The following is a 17,681-nucleotide window of genomic DNA, read 5'->3' as shown; positions in this document are numbered from 1 at the left end:
CCTGTCTTACTACGTCTTTTGCAGCAAGCTGGCCCTTATTCTAGCACAACAGGATTTTGATCACATAAACATCCCCACAAAGTAAGCAGACACTGCATATTTTAGGAAAGAAAAGAAGTCTTACATGTTCCTCTTCAAACTGGTCCCCACCAAATGCAGAGACACAGGGCTTGATACCTCCCGTTCCAAGGGCGATCAAAAACAGACCAACCATAGACAGGACCCTTCATGCAAGAACAAAAACATCACCATTGCAAAATCTTTCCAGTGCTTATGCGAGTATTTTAGTGTCACCCAACCATGATTCCTCTGATAATGTTGTCTTTTGCACACAGGTAGTGATGGTGAGCCAGCTAAACAAACAAGTTAAATATCCTAATAATTTGAAAAACAAATTAATTATCCTAATTCCTGCACTCCATACCAGTCAATTAACCAAACTGGTTTTGCCAGTTTCTTGTTGTTCTGAGGTCCAGTAGACATATAGGAGATCAAAGAGCTGTGGAATTATTTTTCATTCATATGACAACAAAAGATTTCTGAGATCAATTAAGAAAAAGAAAAAAAAGAAAAAGGGGAGTACTTTTTGCAGCTTTCTAGCCTGGGTAAGAGCAGACAAGCTGTTCAAATGAGACTCATTCTTGTGTGCTTTCTACTTCCCATTGGTTTTCAAAATACCATTGTTGGCCTGACAGATTATGTCTCTAGGGAACAAGAGTATCAGGATTGGCCAGGTCTGGGACAAAAGAAAACTGTTCTGTAAACAACATATGCTCCTGCCTGCATGTGCATATTTTTGAGTCATGACCACACAGACAAAACCAGCTTGGCGGTTTCAGAGACACTACTCTGACAAGCCTATCAGTTCAGAATCTAGAGGGTTGTATCCTGTGGAAGAGACAGACCCTTCCCCTGTCATCAGAAAACGTATTTCAGTTTTGTGTTCCCATGCACATGGGGGAACCTTGCTGAGCTGGGCAGCTGTGCTGATGAAATGAGGGAGGAAGGAGCCTGGTACAGGCAGTTGGATGGAGGAGACCAAACCAGTAGCGTGGTATAGCAGAGAGAGGTGATCCCCAGTGCCTGTGTCAAAAGGGGTTAGAGTCCCTGTGGTGATTTCCAACTCCATCTGGCATGGTCACGCACCAGACCCATCCTTCTGCTCTTACTCAGACATTCCTAACCCTTTCCTGATGAAAGAAATCCATGCACAGCACCAAAAATGCTGGCCTGATGGAGGTGAAACAAATTACAGACTTGGGTAAGCCAACTACCATCACAACCTGTTACAGCACTGTGGCTTCAAGGGCTACTTACACATGAACTGCCTGGTTGCCCAGGGATGGAATGGCACCGACTGATTTTATCAGATGGCCAACAACATACACAATGGAGAGGTAGATGATCGTCCTGTGAGAAAAGCAAACAGCAGTGACTGAAGGTGCAGGGTGATGAACAATTCAAAACCAGAGTGTGCCCATGCTCCCTGATATGGCAGCTCTACTTGGCAGACACACAAGGAACTGGTTTGTTCAACCACTGGTAGAGCAGGCAGCTACAATTCCTTTGTGTCAACACTGAGTGCACTAGAAGGAATAGATATGCAAATGGGTTCAGATTAAGGAGGGATAGCCCCTGCTTTATTTGTAGATGTTACTGAGCAGAATAAATAAAAAATGTTCCAGTCTTGTCACTCATGGAAGACTGCACTGTTCAGGTCCAACTCAGTTTCCAGATTATTAATAACTGGCATTTTGTAGGATGTGCATAAGTGAATCCCTTGACTGGAAGGGATCTCTAGAGACTGTTGCCCACATTCAACCCACCTAACCAACAAATGTAAATTAGGAGTGTGGTTTCCTCATTGTAAGTCTGTTTTGGGTCCCAAGTACCTCTGAAAGACTGACTTCATCTATCTGCCTCCCATGTGTTGCTGAGGCAGAAGAAGAAATCTGAGTAGGATGATCAGACTTGAGTGAATTCTATTCCCTCATCACCTTCAGGACTAAGAGAAATCTATGTATTCATGTGCTGAAGACACATACAGAGGGAATCAAAGGATAGAGACACTAGAAGAAGTCCTATGAGCTTTGAGCATGAAACTGGTCCCTGATGCATTCAAACCCTGGTTGCAACAGATAATTTAGAGCCACATCAGATCATTCCTAAAAGCCCCTCTAATCTGTTATCTGTCCTTGGTATTGGTCAAGGCCCAGCTACTACATCAAATGCCACCTCCCACTAAATTATAGGGATTACTCCAAGTCTCTTGCCTAACACACCAGAGTCTGTATAAGGATTTACCTTCTCACAACGTCATGCTGCAAGATAGACATCCTCAAATACTAATGAACATTGCTAGGCGACCTTAAATAATGAAGTTAATAAACTCCCACTGTTATTTTTTTCATTCAAAGGGACAAGAAAATTACTAAAACTGAGCAGAGAGAAAAAAGGACACTGAGAGCTCCTTAAGAACTTTCTTCTGGAAAGGCATATGGCAGTTGTTTATTTCCTGTTGAGACTCTTCTGCCAGATAGGCTTAGTCCAGAGAGAAGGGTTTAGCTGCACTTTATCACCCTGATGGCCAAGACTCCTCAGACAATGAAAAAACAGTGCCAAGCAAAGAAAGTCCTATATCCAGCTGGTCATCACCACTCTGGGGCAGATGCTGGCTCCACAACTTATCATCAGAAGGGAAGACTGCCTAAGGACTCTTACTCAGGAAGAGTCTACCTAGTTATGTGCTGATGGAGATGATTTGAGAGAACCTAGGTTTCTCGGGCATAAAAGTGGGTGTGCTGACATATTCCTTATGCTGTGAGAAGTGTAAGTAAGTACATTATAGTTAGTGACATTTCATCTGAATCTGAGAGATCTACATGATGACATTGCTTCCTCACTATCTCTGAATCCTTCTCAGAAGCAGACCTTGGCAAACTGAGGGTTAGTTGCCCTACACTTCAGCTTCCTGAAGACAGGTAGGGAAGGACAGTAGAGGAAAAGTGTGCTTGTGACATTTAATTTGTCCCAACTTTGTTGCCTATTGGCCCTTGGGTGTTAGAGGAGCACAGAACAGCATGAGCAAACAGATCAGCTCTGTTAACAGAGAGGAGCTGACCTTCACAAGTGTGCCTTTGCTGCACTCTGAGCTAGCTCAAAACTGGGGGCACACAGAGCACTGCCCTTGCACCGGCTGCACGGTGTTGATGCATGCTGACTGAATTAGAGAGATGTCTTCACTTACTTATATTTCCCCAGCCATGAGTCTGCCATGATGGCTCCGATGACAGGTGTGAAATAACACAACGCGGAAAAGGCATGGTACACAGCAGTGGAGAGATTTTCATCCCAGTGGAAGAAGCTTAAGAAATACAGTGTCAGGACAGCTAAAAGAAAACAAAAAAAAATCATATCAGATAATTACTGTGTATCTCTGCAGGTAAGCAGGATCATGGTGGCAAGAAAACTACTGATTTGCCTAGCAACTGAGCACTGCTGTGGAAAGATTTGTGCTTCCAGACCTCTTCCTCATAATCTCTGACACAGGAGAAGCTAAAATGAGATATATGAGTATCCAACATTCTTTGCTCATAAACATTTATGTTTAGCTGAGAAATGTATTTTCTAGCTTATCTTAACCTAACCTGTAGTTCTGTTTACGCACATTTTCTATTTGCAGATTAGGTGCCTGTAAGATTCAATTCCCAAACACACTGATTGCACATCAACTGTGAAAGACATCACATAGTAGAAAACCAGCTTTGATATAGAGAATTATAGAATAATTTAGACTGGAAGGTACATTTGGAGCCCTCTAGTCCCAACTTCTCATCACAGATATAGCAACAGTGTTAGGGTACACTGTTCATACACACATTCCAAAATACCAATTAACTTTGAAAGACAGTTGATACTACACACAGCACAGCTCAGAAACACCAATCCAGTTTGTATAAATACCTCAGGATGGGAAAGTCAGTCCCCAGACAGGCCACATACCTCGCATGCCATAGTAGGAGAAGCGCTCGCAGAACTCGTTCACCACAATGAAGGCAATGCTCAGGGGGTAGTTGGAGCCACAGAGTTTCTGTGGGAGACAAACAAGAACATACCAACCGTCAAAGCCTTCACCTCAGCAAGGTATTCCCACAGTGTCTGGGTGGTGGAGAGGAGTCCAGTCCAAAAACCAAGTGCCCACTGCTGCTTGACTGGCCTGTGAGCTGGATGCAAAGGAGAGAGTGGACCTCACAATACTCTTGCTCTGATTAAGGCTCCCCAGTGAATCAGCCTGGCTGACATGGGCCCAGTAAGGACTGCCATGGGGATTCACGGGCTGTCAGCAGCCCAACATGGAGTTCCAGGAACTCCACTGGAAGGGTGCCAGCAACTCTTCACTGCAATGCAGAAAAGTCACTGGGACCAAAAAACCACCTTTGGATGCCTTTTCTTCTGCACTTCATATAAAGCTACCACCCTGCCCCAAAACTGCTCCCTCTTCCTGTACCAGACCTTGCCTCAGAAACTGGGAGACCTCAGAGATCTGCTGTCTACGTCAGTGTGTGAAGCTGCTCCTTCTCTCAAACTCTGCACCTCACTTGTGCCGAGCTTTGCCACCACTCACTGAAGCAGAGCATCAGCTCTCTGTCTGGCACTCCCTCAGGCATGGCATCCATTTCATATTCCAAGACTGCTGGCATAGCTATGGATAATTCAATTTATTAATCAGAACTTTAAAAAACCCCAGCGATGGGACTGTCAAATCTGTCTGAGTGTGGCGACTCTTTCGCTGAGCCTGACTTTACTCCAGCCAACATCAGCACTTCCCAAGTGAAATACATGGCATTAAACAGATGAGTCTTGGCATGACCTTGTGTGGGCCTCTGTCCCCCTTGTTACCCCACAGTGGTCTGAGCTAAGCAGCTTTCAGCTTCCAGCTGCTTAGTAGCTCCACTGCCTCGCAACAGGAAAGCAGGTTTTCACAGCACTGCCAATTAGTGGGAGAGAGGGGCTGGCCATGGATTTGGTGAGGGATTTGGGGGGAGTGTGATATTAACAGTTGCAACTATATTTATAGTTTTAAACAGTGATTGTATGGGCCAGTGAAGTGAGATGAACTCTTCACACGCATTTCTGTGCCTCAGGTTGGAAATAATGAATTCCTGTATTTCTTCCCAGAGTCCCAAATGCAAATACAGTACCAAACCAGATGTGTTTATTCAGGTTTATTTCACCACCAAGAGACCTAAGCTTATTTGGATTCCCAAAGCAATGGCATCAAGTTTAGAAGAGTCTAGCTTAATGACGCTGTCTTCTTCAACATTATCAAAGAGCAACAAAACAGACTGATTGTAAAAAATCAAAACTCCACAACTCCCACCTCCCCCCTACTTTCCATTACTTAACCTTCTAAAGACAAATATTTTTATTCATTGTTATACATAATATATATGTATACATTTTTCTCACTATTTATAGACTGCCTTTCTCTAAGAAATCCTTGATCTTTTTGCTTTACTAGAGTAAATATATAATTATCCATTTCATCTGTCATTTACTCTGAAACCATTGTGCTCAGCAATATGGCTTGTAAGAAAGTGTGGGCTTCACTGGGGCCTCCTGCTTTTAGGTTAGCCTAAAAATGGTGGCATATATAAGCTGTAAATGCACAAACACACAACCATATGCACACACAGAATATTTTTCTCCTACAAGTTTTTCATAATAAAAGAAGAAAATCCATAAGAGGCAGATTATATTTCGTATGGGTGCTGGGAGGCATTTTCTGAAATTTGAAGTAAAATTGTACAACAGGGATTTTTTTCTTCCTCTCTTTCCCAGACTTCACTGTAAGTACTCATGGCATTTAATAACAATTGCTGGAGATGCAGAAAGTGACTGTTCAAACCCAGGAGGACAGGTGGCAGGAGCGCTGCTGCCTGAACTCACTCCTCCACACCCAGTGCACAACTCCCAGTGGATTTACTGCACTGGTTTAAGGTGCAGTGACTCATTTCAGCCACTCCTGCTCTGGAATGGGCACCTCCTACAGATGAGCAGGGGCAAGGAGGGAAAGAAGAGCAGGAGGCAGTGACTTCCCAGCTAAACCTTCCCAAGTACCTGAGCCAGGATCCTGAGTAAATGCTTACAAATGTAGAGCAACGACTTACAAGCAGGGGTACTTCCATCTGGCTTGTATGTCATGAGATGGCATCAGCACATGCAGAAACTCTCATGTATTCTCTCCACTGTATCACTGACCTGCCTATGGCCTGCCTGCACATCCAAAAGTGGGAAGTTTTCATCCATGCGGAGAGCCAGATGCAGTTTGCTCGTTTTCGCAGAGGAGGACTGTGCTCAGCAGAGAGCCCCAGGAAAAGCAAAGAGGTTAAGCCTGGATTCATGAACACACAGACAGTCTGCAGTGCTTAGCTACCACAGCAAGCCTGGGATCTGTGGGATTATGGATCTCTTAAAGATACTGTGGAAGTTGATAGACTGTGTTTTTGGAAAAAAGAAAGTTCATTTAAAGTCCCCACTACAGGAGACATTTGTTCTCAACTCTTTTTGCTGACTAATGGCAAAATGGGATAAAGATTACTATTTCCCAGGAGCACTGGATATCCAATAGTTAATGTCTGCACAGTAATTAAAATTGAGTTAAATAGTTGGTTTGCTAATGACATGACTGTGAGTTTTAAGACCAAGTATTACATATTATCCTGCAAGTCAAAGCAGCTGCAATATAAGCCAAATTCTCCCTGAAGCCAATGCAGTGAACAGTTCTTAGGGGTCAAGCACTCAACAAGAATTAGCCTGAAAACCTGCACAAACATCAAAGCTGCAACGTTCACCTGAATTAGGCTTTAAATCAGATTCAAAGATGTAAACCCAAGGCTCTGGCACTACAGCTGGGCTCTGTAACACTCACCAGCGGCCTGTCCTCAATCCTGGTCCTTCCTTCTGCTTTTCAGTGTCTGGGTACCCTTCCCTGATGGGTTTCATCAAACTAAACAGAGTTCAACTCTCTCCTTCTATGCACAACATCCCCATCCACTTCAGAGATCTGAGTTCTTTCCCACAAGGAAAGTAGTGTTCAGGAAAAAAGCAATAAAAATCCTTACCCTTTTCCCCAAACATTCAGACAGTTTGTGTTTTCCCTTTAAGCTGCACTTTCTTAACCTAATCAGGTTAGTGGAGGGATTTTTGCCTTGAGTTGTTAAGGCTTATTTCAACTCTCTGCAAGAAAGGGTGTTTGTCTCTAGCCAGAGCACAACAGAGGAGAGAACAGAGAGATCTTGCAATGTTTAGAACAAGCTGAGCAGAAAGCAAAGCAAAGGAAACCAGCAGTAACACTTACCGGGGATTTTTTCTGAAGAGGGGAATCTCCTTTGGGGGGATCATCTCCTGCAGAAATAAAAGTGAACAAAGTTTCCTTGGATTCATTCCTCTGAAAAGTGTTCATCTCCCCTCTCGCCTTGTCTCCCACCATGCTATGTGGCTGTGGTGAGTTGACTGGGAAGATTTCCAACCTCAGGCACGAAGTTTGATTCAGTTTGAGTTAACCCTAATTGAGCACATTTGTGCAGCCAGGGCAGAAAAGGGAGGGAGATGCTACCAGGAAAGACAACTCCAGAGTTCAAGAAGAGTCAGGGAACACAGCCTAAATTAGTCACAGGTTGGGGCTGTCAGTACTTCGTGGCACAGACCTCCCTGTTGTTTGGCATTCCCCCAGCTATTGTACGTGCACCAGCCCAGCATGGTGCTGGATGCTGCACAGATGTGAGCTGAATAAAAATCCCAGGTCCCAGATACACCTACAGCCTGCAGATTTAGGAGCAGAGCGTGCATCGCCCTCCCGATGTGGTAATGACAGGTTTACTCAGCAGGGATCTCATTTCACTGGAAAGCCACATGTTCCAAGACATAACTACTAAAATGCTCATCACACCAAACCCTTGGACACTGGATGTCACAGATGCCTGCACTGTGTTAAATCATTTCTTTGCTACTGCAGGGGTGAAGTGACCCAGGGTTCATTCCCACACCAATTCCCTAGAATGACCTTGCCTTTTCCCATGAGACAGCTTAATCAAGGGGACACAGCCAGCACCCAGAAGCAGCCCCAATGCCTCTATTTTCTATTACAGAGCAAAATTCACAACCTTCCCATAAATTATCCTCAGCGCTTGTGGCTCTGCTGTATCCTCGGCACAGTGCAGAGGTTTCTTTTTCCTCTTACATTTGGCTTCTTTAAAAGACTAATGTTCAGAGAATTTTCCCAAATATTTCTCCCTTCTCTTATAAGCAAAGCACAGACCACACCCAGAAACCACAGCTGGTACAAGGAGTCTGCATAAACTCATCCTTAGCTCGAGCTGCTGATAGTGCCTGGTTATCACAAGAACCAGGTTTGCAGCTGACAAACCAGGAAAGAAGCCTTTGGCCACACCACAGATCCTTAATCTGGCTTCAGTTATTGTTAACAAGACATGGAGAACACTTACACAAGGGAATCAGATGTGACAGACTGCACAGAGGAAATATAATTACTGTCCACATTCCTTCATGTGCTCTGGCATTGCTTCCTCTGAAAATCCCCAGGGATTCTGTTTCACTCCTGCTAGCTGGGCAGCTAAACATGGGGTCAACTGGGCAGCTAACTTGAAGGCCAAACTTTAGATGGCACCAGAAAGTTCTGCCCCTTTCTTGATCCTTGTTTCTTCTACAGCAGTGGCAAAGCAACAGTTTGGTACCTCCCCTGTACAGCCACAAACCAGCTCTTGTCTTCAGCCCTCCCAGTGATCTGCACACACGCAGAGCCTTGCTTTTCACCTGGGTCCAGCCTCCAGGGAGCTCAGGTTTGTCAAGCCCTTTTCATGGGTATGAGTGACTCAAAAGCAGACCCAGTGCTGGGGGCAGAACAGGTCTTGTTCACGTGGGTCCTGTCACCACACACCAGGCTGGCACGTACTTGTGTCCTGCAAGTCTGACCCCATGCTAGAGGCAGCAGAAATATTTCTGAGCCGTCTGCTGGCATCTCATGCCCCAGGTATTTCTATACAGCTCCCAGTAGAAACCTGCTGTCTTCTGCCACACACAGGCAAGCAGAGCAAACACAGCAACAGAGTTATTAAAGGAATAATACAAAAGGAAGACAGGAAAGGTTTCACCATCTATTGCACAGCACTCCCATGCTGCTGCAGTGTGATGCCTTAATATTTTCGGCTTCCTGCAGATATATTTCCTCTGTGTGTATACAGCCCCATGCGTCACATAAGCGAAATGATAATTATTTTTAATACTAGCATGAAAAACACTATCAGTTAGTAGGATTAACATACCACTTGTCTAATACACTGCAGAGCTGTTCAGGCCATTAGCTGCCAGAAGGTCTTCTCAGACAGAAAGGGAGAAAAGGAATTCAAATGTCTGGCAATAAATGGTAACTTGTAGCAAACAGCAAAAACAAGTTTAGGAGAATAAATTTGCAAGCACCTCAGATACAAATACAGAATAATACTTGATAGAAGGAGACCTGTGTGTCCTGGACTGAAAATCAGGAAGGAATTGTACCACAAATGGAAATAAGGTGGCATTTCTGAAGACAAGTATAGACAAACAGATCAAACACGGAGTGGTAGAGATGTGCCAGCAAAGCTAAGGCACAAAATGAATTACAGCTAGCAAGACGACACAAAAGGCAATAAGAAAAGGTGTTAGAAATGCTGTCAATATTGGAGAAAGAGGAAGGAAAATGAAAAGCTGTTATTTAAACCAGAAAACAAGCAAACAAAAGCTTATCCAGAGAAGCCAGGAAACTTGTGTGCTTTTTGTTATTTTCACTAAAAAATAAATTGCAACAAGGTATGCAACACCTTTGAAATGAACCAGCAGGAGTATGTGTGAAATGAGACAAAAGCTGCTTAAACAATATTTGGATATCTCAAATGTGCTCTGATCATCAGAGCCTGATGAAATTCACCTTCAAGTGCTGAATACCATATTGAGCCACTTCCCTTGTGAAGGGCAAAAGCAGAACAAGCATCACCACTGCCCCTAAAAAAGTAGGTTGTTCCACCAGGTGTGTTCCTCCATAGCAAGAGAGATACTTGACCAGATAATCCCTTCTAAGCACCAAAAGGAGAATAAGGATTACAAAACAGCATTTCATATTGGAAAAAATGCTCTCAAACCAGACTGTCTTATTCTCTGGTGACAGTGTAAGTGGAGTAACAGCTAGAGCAGCTCTGTATGTGATATATTCTAACTCTAGTGTCTCTGATCCCTCACAAGGAAATAGGGTCCGTATGAAATGCCCATAATAGTGGATGACTAGGAAATCCCTCTAAGAGTATCTATCAATGATTTTCCATCAGATTAGGAAAGCATGAAACATACAGGTCCTCAGCTTTTCCTTGAGCAGAGGAAACTTCAGCACAGCCAGCATGGTGCTCTCATTTGTGCCCAAAACCAGGGTGGAGAAGCCTGGAGGAAAACCGGGTACAAATCCAAAATGGTGTTGCAAAATAGGAGAAACCATTTTACAACTCTGTAATGAAAATGATGAAATTTAGGAGACTACCAAATGCTACTCCTATTCACTGATAGGAAAAACAGCCAGAGAGATGAACTATTACCCACTTTCATTGAGGATAAGATGGCAGAAATAATTGACTTTTTTCAGTAAAGAAGATTTGAGGCTTCTTTTTCCAATTTCCCTTTCAGCAAGGACAGATGAACACTGGAACAGAGATGACGTGGATTGGCCTGCAGGGTTCAGACAACTCATGATGTCTGTTATATAAGAATGTGTTAGGGACTACATAAATATCAGGTCCTGTCCCAGAGCAGGCATATGGATGAGGTGTCCTCCTGAATTTCTGTGAAAACCTTGTGCCAAACAACTTCACCTGGAAAGCATGAAAGCAAGGACTGCTTTCTGTAAGATTTGCTCTTTTCTGAATTATCCTTTATGCAACTGGGTAGTCTGTAGGATGATTCATACTTAAATGTAATATTCAGCTACCAGATGCCTTGCATAGCCAGAAGTTCCCACGAATGCATTTTGCTATGATTTTCAGTTCATAATTAACTTTTTCTGGTTCCCAAAACCTCAGAAAGAGAATCTGCATTTTCACATTGCTTTTACAATCCTCACATTCTCACCGCTCCCTGCTGCAGTACTGTGCGCCTTAATCTGTTTATATTCAACAAATCTCTTCATTTTTACCTGCATTCATCTTGAACAATCCCTTCCTAATTTTCAGCTCAGGCACACTCGTCTTTTAATAATGAGTCTAATTTTTAATTCATATACAATGGCCATACTTTTATAACCCTTTTACCCTATATGTATTTCTCTCCTCTTTCTCTGTTTCTGAGATAAGGTTTTAAGAAACTAGATGAATGTGTGCCAGCAACACTCTGGGCTTAATGACCAGACCCTGGAAGGACATGATAACCTCTGGAGGTTTCTTCTGGCTTATTTTCTCCAATTCTTTGATCACAAGAAAGAGCAGGGCTTAACTGATTTAGACAGATCAAGAGTGGTTTCCATTGCCTGCAGACTTCTCCCAAACTTCAAAGTAATTTAAGAAAATGATGTATCAAATTATTTGAATAACCAGGAAAATATGCCAGAAGCCTTCAAACCCACATCTCTCCTCTATTCGCCAGCCATTACAGACTCAAAATTGTAAAGGTATTTAGATTAATACCACTAAGAATATCAAGTACCTACTCTATATTTAAGAGCCTGTCATGGGGTCACAAGTCAACCTGTAACAATCAGAGAAACTTCTCATCCCCCCTCTTGCCTTTTTGCCTTCAGTTTATCCTACAATCAGCAAGAAGAAATCTTCTAAAAATTCCTCACCAGCTTGGGCTTCCTTTGCAGGCTGTGGTGTGCCATCCCCCTCTGCCATTCTGGCCGCTTCCTGCGCCTTGGACGACCCCAGCTCTGTTGTGCCAGAAGATGAACCTCGTTGAGCAATCCTGGCTCTTTTTCACCCTGCTGTTAATGTTTCACTTCCCAACAGCACTCCTTTGGCCACCAATAAAATAGTTAAACATCCAGTTATTTCTGATCTGAAGTCATCTCTTCTCAGCTCCCAAATGTCATAGGGAATCTGCCTTTCTTGAATACAGCCTCTGAGGCTGCATGGCACCTTTCGTGGATGTTCACGATCAATCACTTCGCACTGCAGCTACACTATCTTTCAATAAAATTACTACTTTGGATGAGGACAGGGACTGGCTCTGTGACTAGACAGGATCTACAGCTGGCCACAAATCCAAATTTTCAACACTATACCCCAGCTACAGAGCTGGTCTTAACTATACATATCTTTCACTATCATAGAATCACAAAACAATTTGGGCTAGAGGGGACCATCAAAGTCCATCCAGTACAACTCCTCTCCAATAAGCAGGGACATCTTCAACTAGACCAGGATGCTCAGAGCCCTGTCAAACCTGATTATGAATGTTTCCAAGGATGGGACACCCAGTGGTTAAGGTTGTGAGGACACACAGGGTTTCACCAACCTTTGACAGACTGGCTCCAGTTCCCAGTTCTTTGCATATCACACAGCAAAGCAGATACAACATTGACAAGCTGTTCCCTCAGACCCTTTTTCACCTTCAAGCCATGAGCTGCCTGAAGGAAAATCAACAATTTTTCTACTGTGCTTCCACTGTTTACTCCTTTCTGCTTTTCCCCCATAACCTTCTCTAAACCGCTGTGACTTTCTTTCAGAGAGGCTTTATGGAAACTCCTCTGCAGGGGAAAACCCCAGATATTTTCTGCAGACACAGAAGTAGTTTAGAGTGAAATTCTGTGAGTTCCGCAATAGAGTAAAATGGGGTGTCCATCACCCAACATCATGGCCCTGAAGTCATCTGCATCCTTCACCTTTTTATTGCACTCAAGTCCCACCTGCTTCAAGGCCACATAACTATCATCATCACCTCAAGATACAGTCAAGGCTACAAACAGGCAGGCAGTTCCTGATGAACTCTGCTATTATCTGGACATAGGATGATCCAGTGGAACTGGGCAGGAGGACTAGAATGATGCACTAGGGAAACAGCGAGAGACACCTGAATTTAAGAGTGAAGAGAAGCACGCAACAATAGCTACTTATATGTGCAATAGTGAGCAGCCTAAGCTGATCACGATCAAATTCCAACATGAAATGAGGAATAAATTCCTACAGATGATGATTCATTTGATAGAGCAACAAGGGATGCAAAGCCTGAAGTGAAAGAAGAAGAACAGCATGAACAACTCATAAAAAGATGATGGCAAATCATGAGGTGCTTGCGGAAGAAGGACTGAAGCAAAACTTTAATAATGGCTACAAAAGAGCAGGCTGTGCACAGAAGAGATATTAAAGAAAAGATAGATGGTAAGAAGAATTTAAATCTATAATGTAGGAAGTATGGCCAGGATCCAGGGAGTGCTATTCATATTATAAGAAGATACAGCACAGATAAGTACAAAGCACAGCATGGCAAAGCCAGCAGCGTGAGACTCTGGGCAAGCACTGTGAAAAACAAGCAGAAAAGACATATGAGCACTACAGGCCAGACAATGCAATAGAGAAGAAAAGCTGGAGGGAGAATAATTGTTGGGAAAAATAAAAAGCTTCACTTGGTAATGCTTGTGACTTCTTTTAGAAGATTAAGGGGCAGAGGAGGAACACATGAGGAAGGGCTTTTATTTGTGAACAACTTTTTAAGAGGCCATCATAGCAAGGGAAAATTAGGATTTTTCTCTTCATTGGAGGGAATGTTCAAGCAAAACACAGGGCATGAGAGAGCTGAGGCAGGAAATGAAGAAAACTCAGCACAAACAAAATACAACCATGAATTTAAATTACTTTCTAGGTTCTCAAGATGAGAGTATCACAAAACCACTGAACAAAAAATGGAGACTGGTTCCAGAATAAGACTTGAGATCTTTCAGAACAGACCACTGATGAACAGCAAATGAATACCAAGGAAAGCTATGTATTACATAGAAAATCAGGAATAATTTAACTATTCAGGCTGTCAGTAAGGAGATGGGCTAAGTGACCTCTTGAATTATTTTCCAGCTATTTTCCCCTTCACTTCTAAGCTGTACTTGTTGCTATGGTATAAGGTACCATGCTGACTGGTAGCACTGGTTTCAATAAGGTCGACATGGAGAAAATGTACATCCAGGGGCTCCAGGCAATGGAAACATGTGCAGTCCCTGGGATGTTTCTATGTTCTGCCCTTCCTGACAGTCCTTTATTCCTCCTTTATAGAAATTTAAGGCATTTTAGGAATGCTGCCCACTTCTTAGAGACAGCTCCTGGTTGAAACAATAGCTATTTTTAGTGTTCACATAGGTATGTAAAGTTAGCAAAAGAGAGAGTGCTCTGAAAAAAAATAAATGCAGAAAAGGAGAGCCAAGATAGGTGTGCAAGGGCATGTGAGCTCGGTTTCTAACAGTAGTTAGTGCTGTTGGTCTCTCTCGGGCGCAAGTGATCAGTTCTGACTGTCACAAGGTATGCTGGTCCCTCAGGCACCCAGTGCCACACCTGTCTAGCTCAGGCTCAACTCAGGCTCTCTGTTCAAAACCTCTGAATAACAGAGAGAGCCTGGAAACAGAAAAATCTAAAGGTTTACCCAGTCCACTTGCCTGGAGCTGAGGCTGGGTCGTCCCCTTCCTGGTGTGAGAAGGTGGGAGGTGCTCCACTGCAGCTGGAAGAAAGATGGATGTGGGGAGGCAGAACTTTGGAAAAACACTTGAGGACCATTTGGTGTCCCAAGAATATTTTCTCCCCTGGTGGTTTCAGAAGCAGAATCTCACATAGTGCCTTTCAGCAGCAGGTCTCAGGGCATCTCACTCAGCAGTTATCAGTACCTCCATTTCAGAAAGGAGCAAAAGAAGGAAGAAACATCCTGATGAAGGTAGACTCCGCTGAAGCCTCTCGCATGCCAGCCCAGCAGTCTCTCTGTTCAGCTGCCCCGCCTGCAGTATTATCAGAGCAAGTGAGAAACAGCTACTGATTTATTGTGCCACAGGCTCCACGGGACAGCTGAGCCACTGAAGACATCACAGCCTGCAGCAGCCTGGGTCTGGAGGAACGCTGTGAAAGACAGTCGCATCCAGCGTCTCAGCCACCCCGTGGGTGCATTGCCCTACTCTCCGTGCTCACTTCCGGCCTCTGGTACAGATACTGCCTTGGGAATTTTCTCTTTCTGCACCGATCTCTCAGCTGACCAGTAGCTCTCTTCTGGTGGTGTGTCCCGCTCCCTCTCCCACCCTGGTCCTGAGTAAAATGCTGCTTTCACTGGCTTCAGTGAGAGGCAGTTGGTACTGAGAAACCAGAAATCCTATAACTACTCTATTCCGCACAACCAGCTCACAGGGATGCCTGGAACTGAGGCGGGGGGGGGGGAGAGTGAATCTGTTGGGCAGTGAAGGAGGAGCTACAGGATGTGACAGCAGGACCCTGGGGTTTGGTTCTGACTACATTGCTTGTCAGGCCCTTGAGCACTTATTTCAAGTTTCCTAACCTTAACTACACTGCCCATAAAACAAGCATCAAGCAGCATAATCTCCTGCACATCTGGGGCAAGTGGTTTCATTCATTAATCTGGCTACTGGACTAAGAAAATCTCAGAGAAGGCATTAATTCCAATTTTTCCAATTTTTTTTTTTTCCACACACCCACAGTAAACAGCCTGTTCATTGTTCTCTGCAAGATTTCCTATGTCAGGAGATATAATGCACTGCACAATTTCAAATCTTTGTCATCACAGAGAGGGTATTCTCACCACAACCCAGCACACAGCTGATTTTTTGACTGTGGTTTAAGTCAGATTGCAATTGTGTAATCGGTATTTCATCAAGGCAAGATGCCAGGGACAGAGAACATGTAAATCCCAAAAATACCTCTGTTCTGATAAAAAAACCCTTCCAGATCTAATCCACAGAGATCTCAGCTCTCTGACAGTGGCCCCTCCCAGATGCAAGCACTGACAGATATGATACGACCTTCTGCATTCTAGGGACTGTCATTTCCACTGATCTGTTAATCAGATCCTCCCCACCCAGATTCCTCTACCATCACACCAAGGGCCAGGCAGATTAGGGGCTCGTCCAAGATTCATTAACTCTGGTTCCCTGCATTTTCATAACGAGCTTGCAGTGCCATCCATTCTTTTCAGCCTCCCCCCGCAGTGACCATGGGGATCAATTTGCTAACACAGTGAGTGGGAGCAGCTCTCACCAGCTCCAGGGGGAAGTGCAGTCATGTGGGCTTTCCCTGCATCAGGTCCCAGAGGAACTGGCACAAAATTAGAGATTTTTTTTTTGCTTTTTTTTTAATGTTGATCTAACCATACAGAGTTTGGATCTCCAGGGACCCCAACACTCTGTAGCACAATTCTTTTTGTCCTGGCCATCCTGTGCCCAGGGCAGTCTGCTCTCCACTGGCACTCATGACAAATCCCCTCAGAGTTTGGCAGGGAGAAGGGTTATACTCTCACAGAAGGAAGAATTCATCTGTGACTCTTCATCCTTATGCTAACTCCCAATAAAAGGTCCTTTTTTCCTGGAGATGAGTGACATCTGATCGACCTCACATCAGTGGGACCAGGAGTGCTCAGCCTTCCCTTGATGCCACCCCAGAGCAACTGTTTGTCTTCCTCCTGCTCAACCATCTTTCTCCCAGATCTCCAGTCCCATTAGCTTAACTGGAGCACATCTTCTGACTGAATACTGAATTAGGCATTTGCTTTAATCCTCCTCCTCCTCTATCCCCAGCCTCTCCTTCCTCCTGGGATCTTGCATGGGGTTGTGCCCACCACACAACAGCTGAGTTCTGCAACACATACCTGCAAACACTCTGTGTGCTTCTCTTGTGCAAACAGCAACCCTGAGCAAAGAAATGGTTTTTCCATGGACACACAAAAAACCACCTCTGGTGTTCTTCAGCTTGTGGCCACCCAGAAGCCATAGAGCAGTGCTGAACGTGCTGGGCAGCAGCATGGCACATGCCCAAGCAGCAGGCAATGGTGTACATTAACACATCCACTGCAGTCTCATCTGTGGTGTGTGACAAGTGGAGATGGTGTTTCCACCCTGGCTGGTGCGTAGTGGTGTTGGGGATACACTGGTACAGACTTTAGACCACTCTTTCCACCTCCTGTGCCCACAGCTGTCTTTGCTGTCTGGCATTCAGTCTTTACATGTCTCCAAGTACTCCTCAGTAAACAGAGGAGACCACACTGTCAGAGAAATCCATTAGTGACAACATTTATTAACTTTGATAAATCTGTGCCAAAAAATGCAAACACCTTTTCCACGATCTCCAGCTATGCCTATGCTACACGAGAAGATCTAGCCATGCCAGTCCTTTAAGATGCAGGTGGCCACTCGAGTGAATTGAATACATTCAATTGACTTCAAAGAACCTCTGAGTGCTCAGCAACTTGCAAGAGATTTGTTTATAGAAATAATCACTTTCAGAAGAAAGGTGTACATGGCAGTTTTTCCTCTACCTCCCATTCAGTTTTACCTCTAACAATAAATCACAAGAGACTCAACATGGAATGGTCTGGCATTGTATTTATCTAGAAATATTTCTTTCCTGTATAAACTCAGATTAATATTAATTCTCTCCAAGATAAAGGCAGCT

General features: G+C 44.0%; 1 protein-coding gene across 17 annotated transcripts in view; it reads right to left on the bottom strand.

The window, feature by feature from the left end:
* SLC15A2 (solute carrier family 15 member 2) overlaps window positions 1-17,681 on the bottom strand; it is a 72,549-nt gene that overhangs the window by 41,223 nt on the left and 13,645 nt on the right. For 7 of the 17 annotated variants that reach the window (XR_007204943.1, XR_007204944.1, XR_007204945.1 and 4 more), the window contains exons 1-6: window positions 14,675-15,380; window positions 7,361-7,407; window positions 4,003-4,090; window positions 3,248-3,389; window positions 1,318-1,410; window positions 125-224 (exon numbers count right to left, since the gene is read on the bottom strand). Coding sequence is in view for 11 of the 17 variants with exons in the window: in XM_048310129.1 (XP_048166086.1) it covers window positions 125-224; window positions 1,318-1,410; window positions 3,248-3,389; window positions 4,003-4,090; window positions 7,361-7,407; window positions 14,675-14,792 (588 nt within the window). In the remaining 6 variants the exon portion in view is untranslated. Of the gene's footprint in view, window positions 1-124; window positions 225-1,317; window positions 1,411-3,247; window positions 3,390-4,002; window positions 4,091-6,261; window positions 6,344-7,360; window positions 7,613-7,709; window positions 7,787-11,878; window positions 11,947-14,674; window positions 15,386-17,681 lie in introns of those variants that run through there. The other 10 variants (XR_007204946.1, XR_007204947.1, XR_007204948.1 and 7 more) reach the window with 7 other exon arrangements.

Source organism: Corvus hawaiiensis, chromosome 7 (assembly GCF_020740725.1).
Source record: "Corvus hawaiiensis isolate bCorHaw1 chromosome 7, bCorHaw1.pri.cur, whole genome shotgun sequence".
Taxonomy (NCBI): domain Eukaryota; kingdom Metazoa; phylum Chordata; class Aves; order Passeriformes; family Corvidae; genus Corvus; species Corvus hawaiiensis.
The sequence above is the reverse complement of the archived record's forward strand: the minus strand, read 5'-3'. Positions and strand labels throughout refer to the sequence as shown.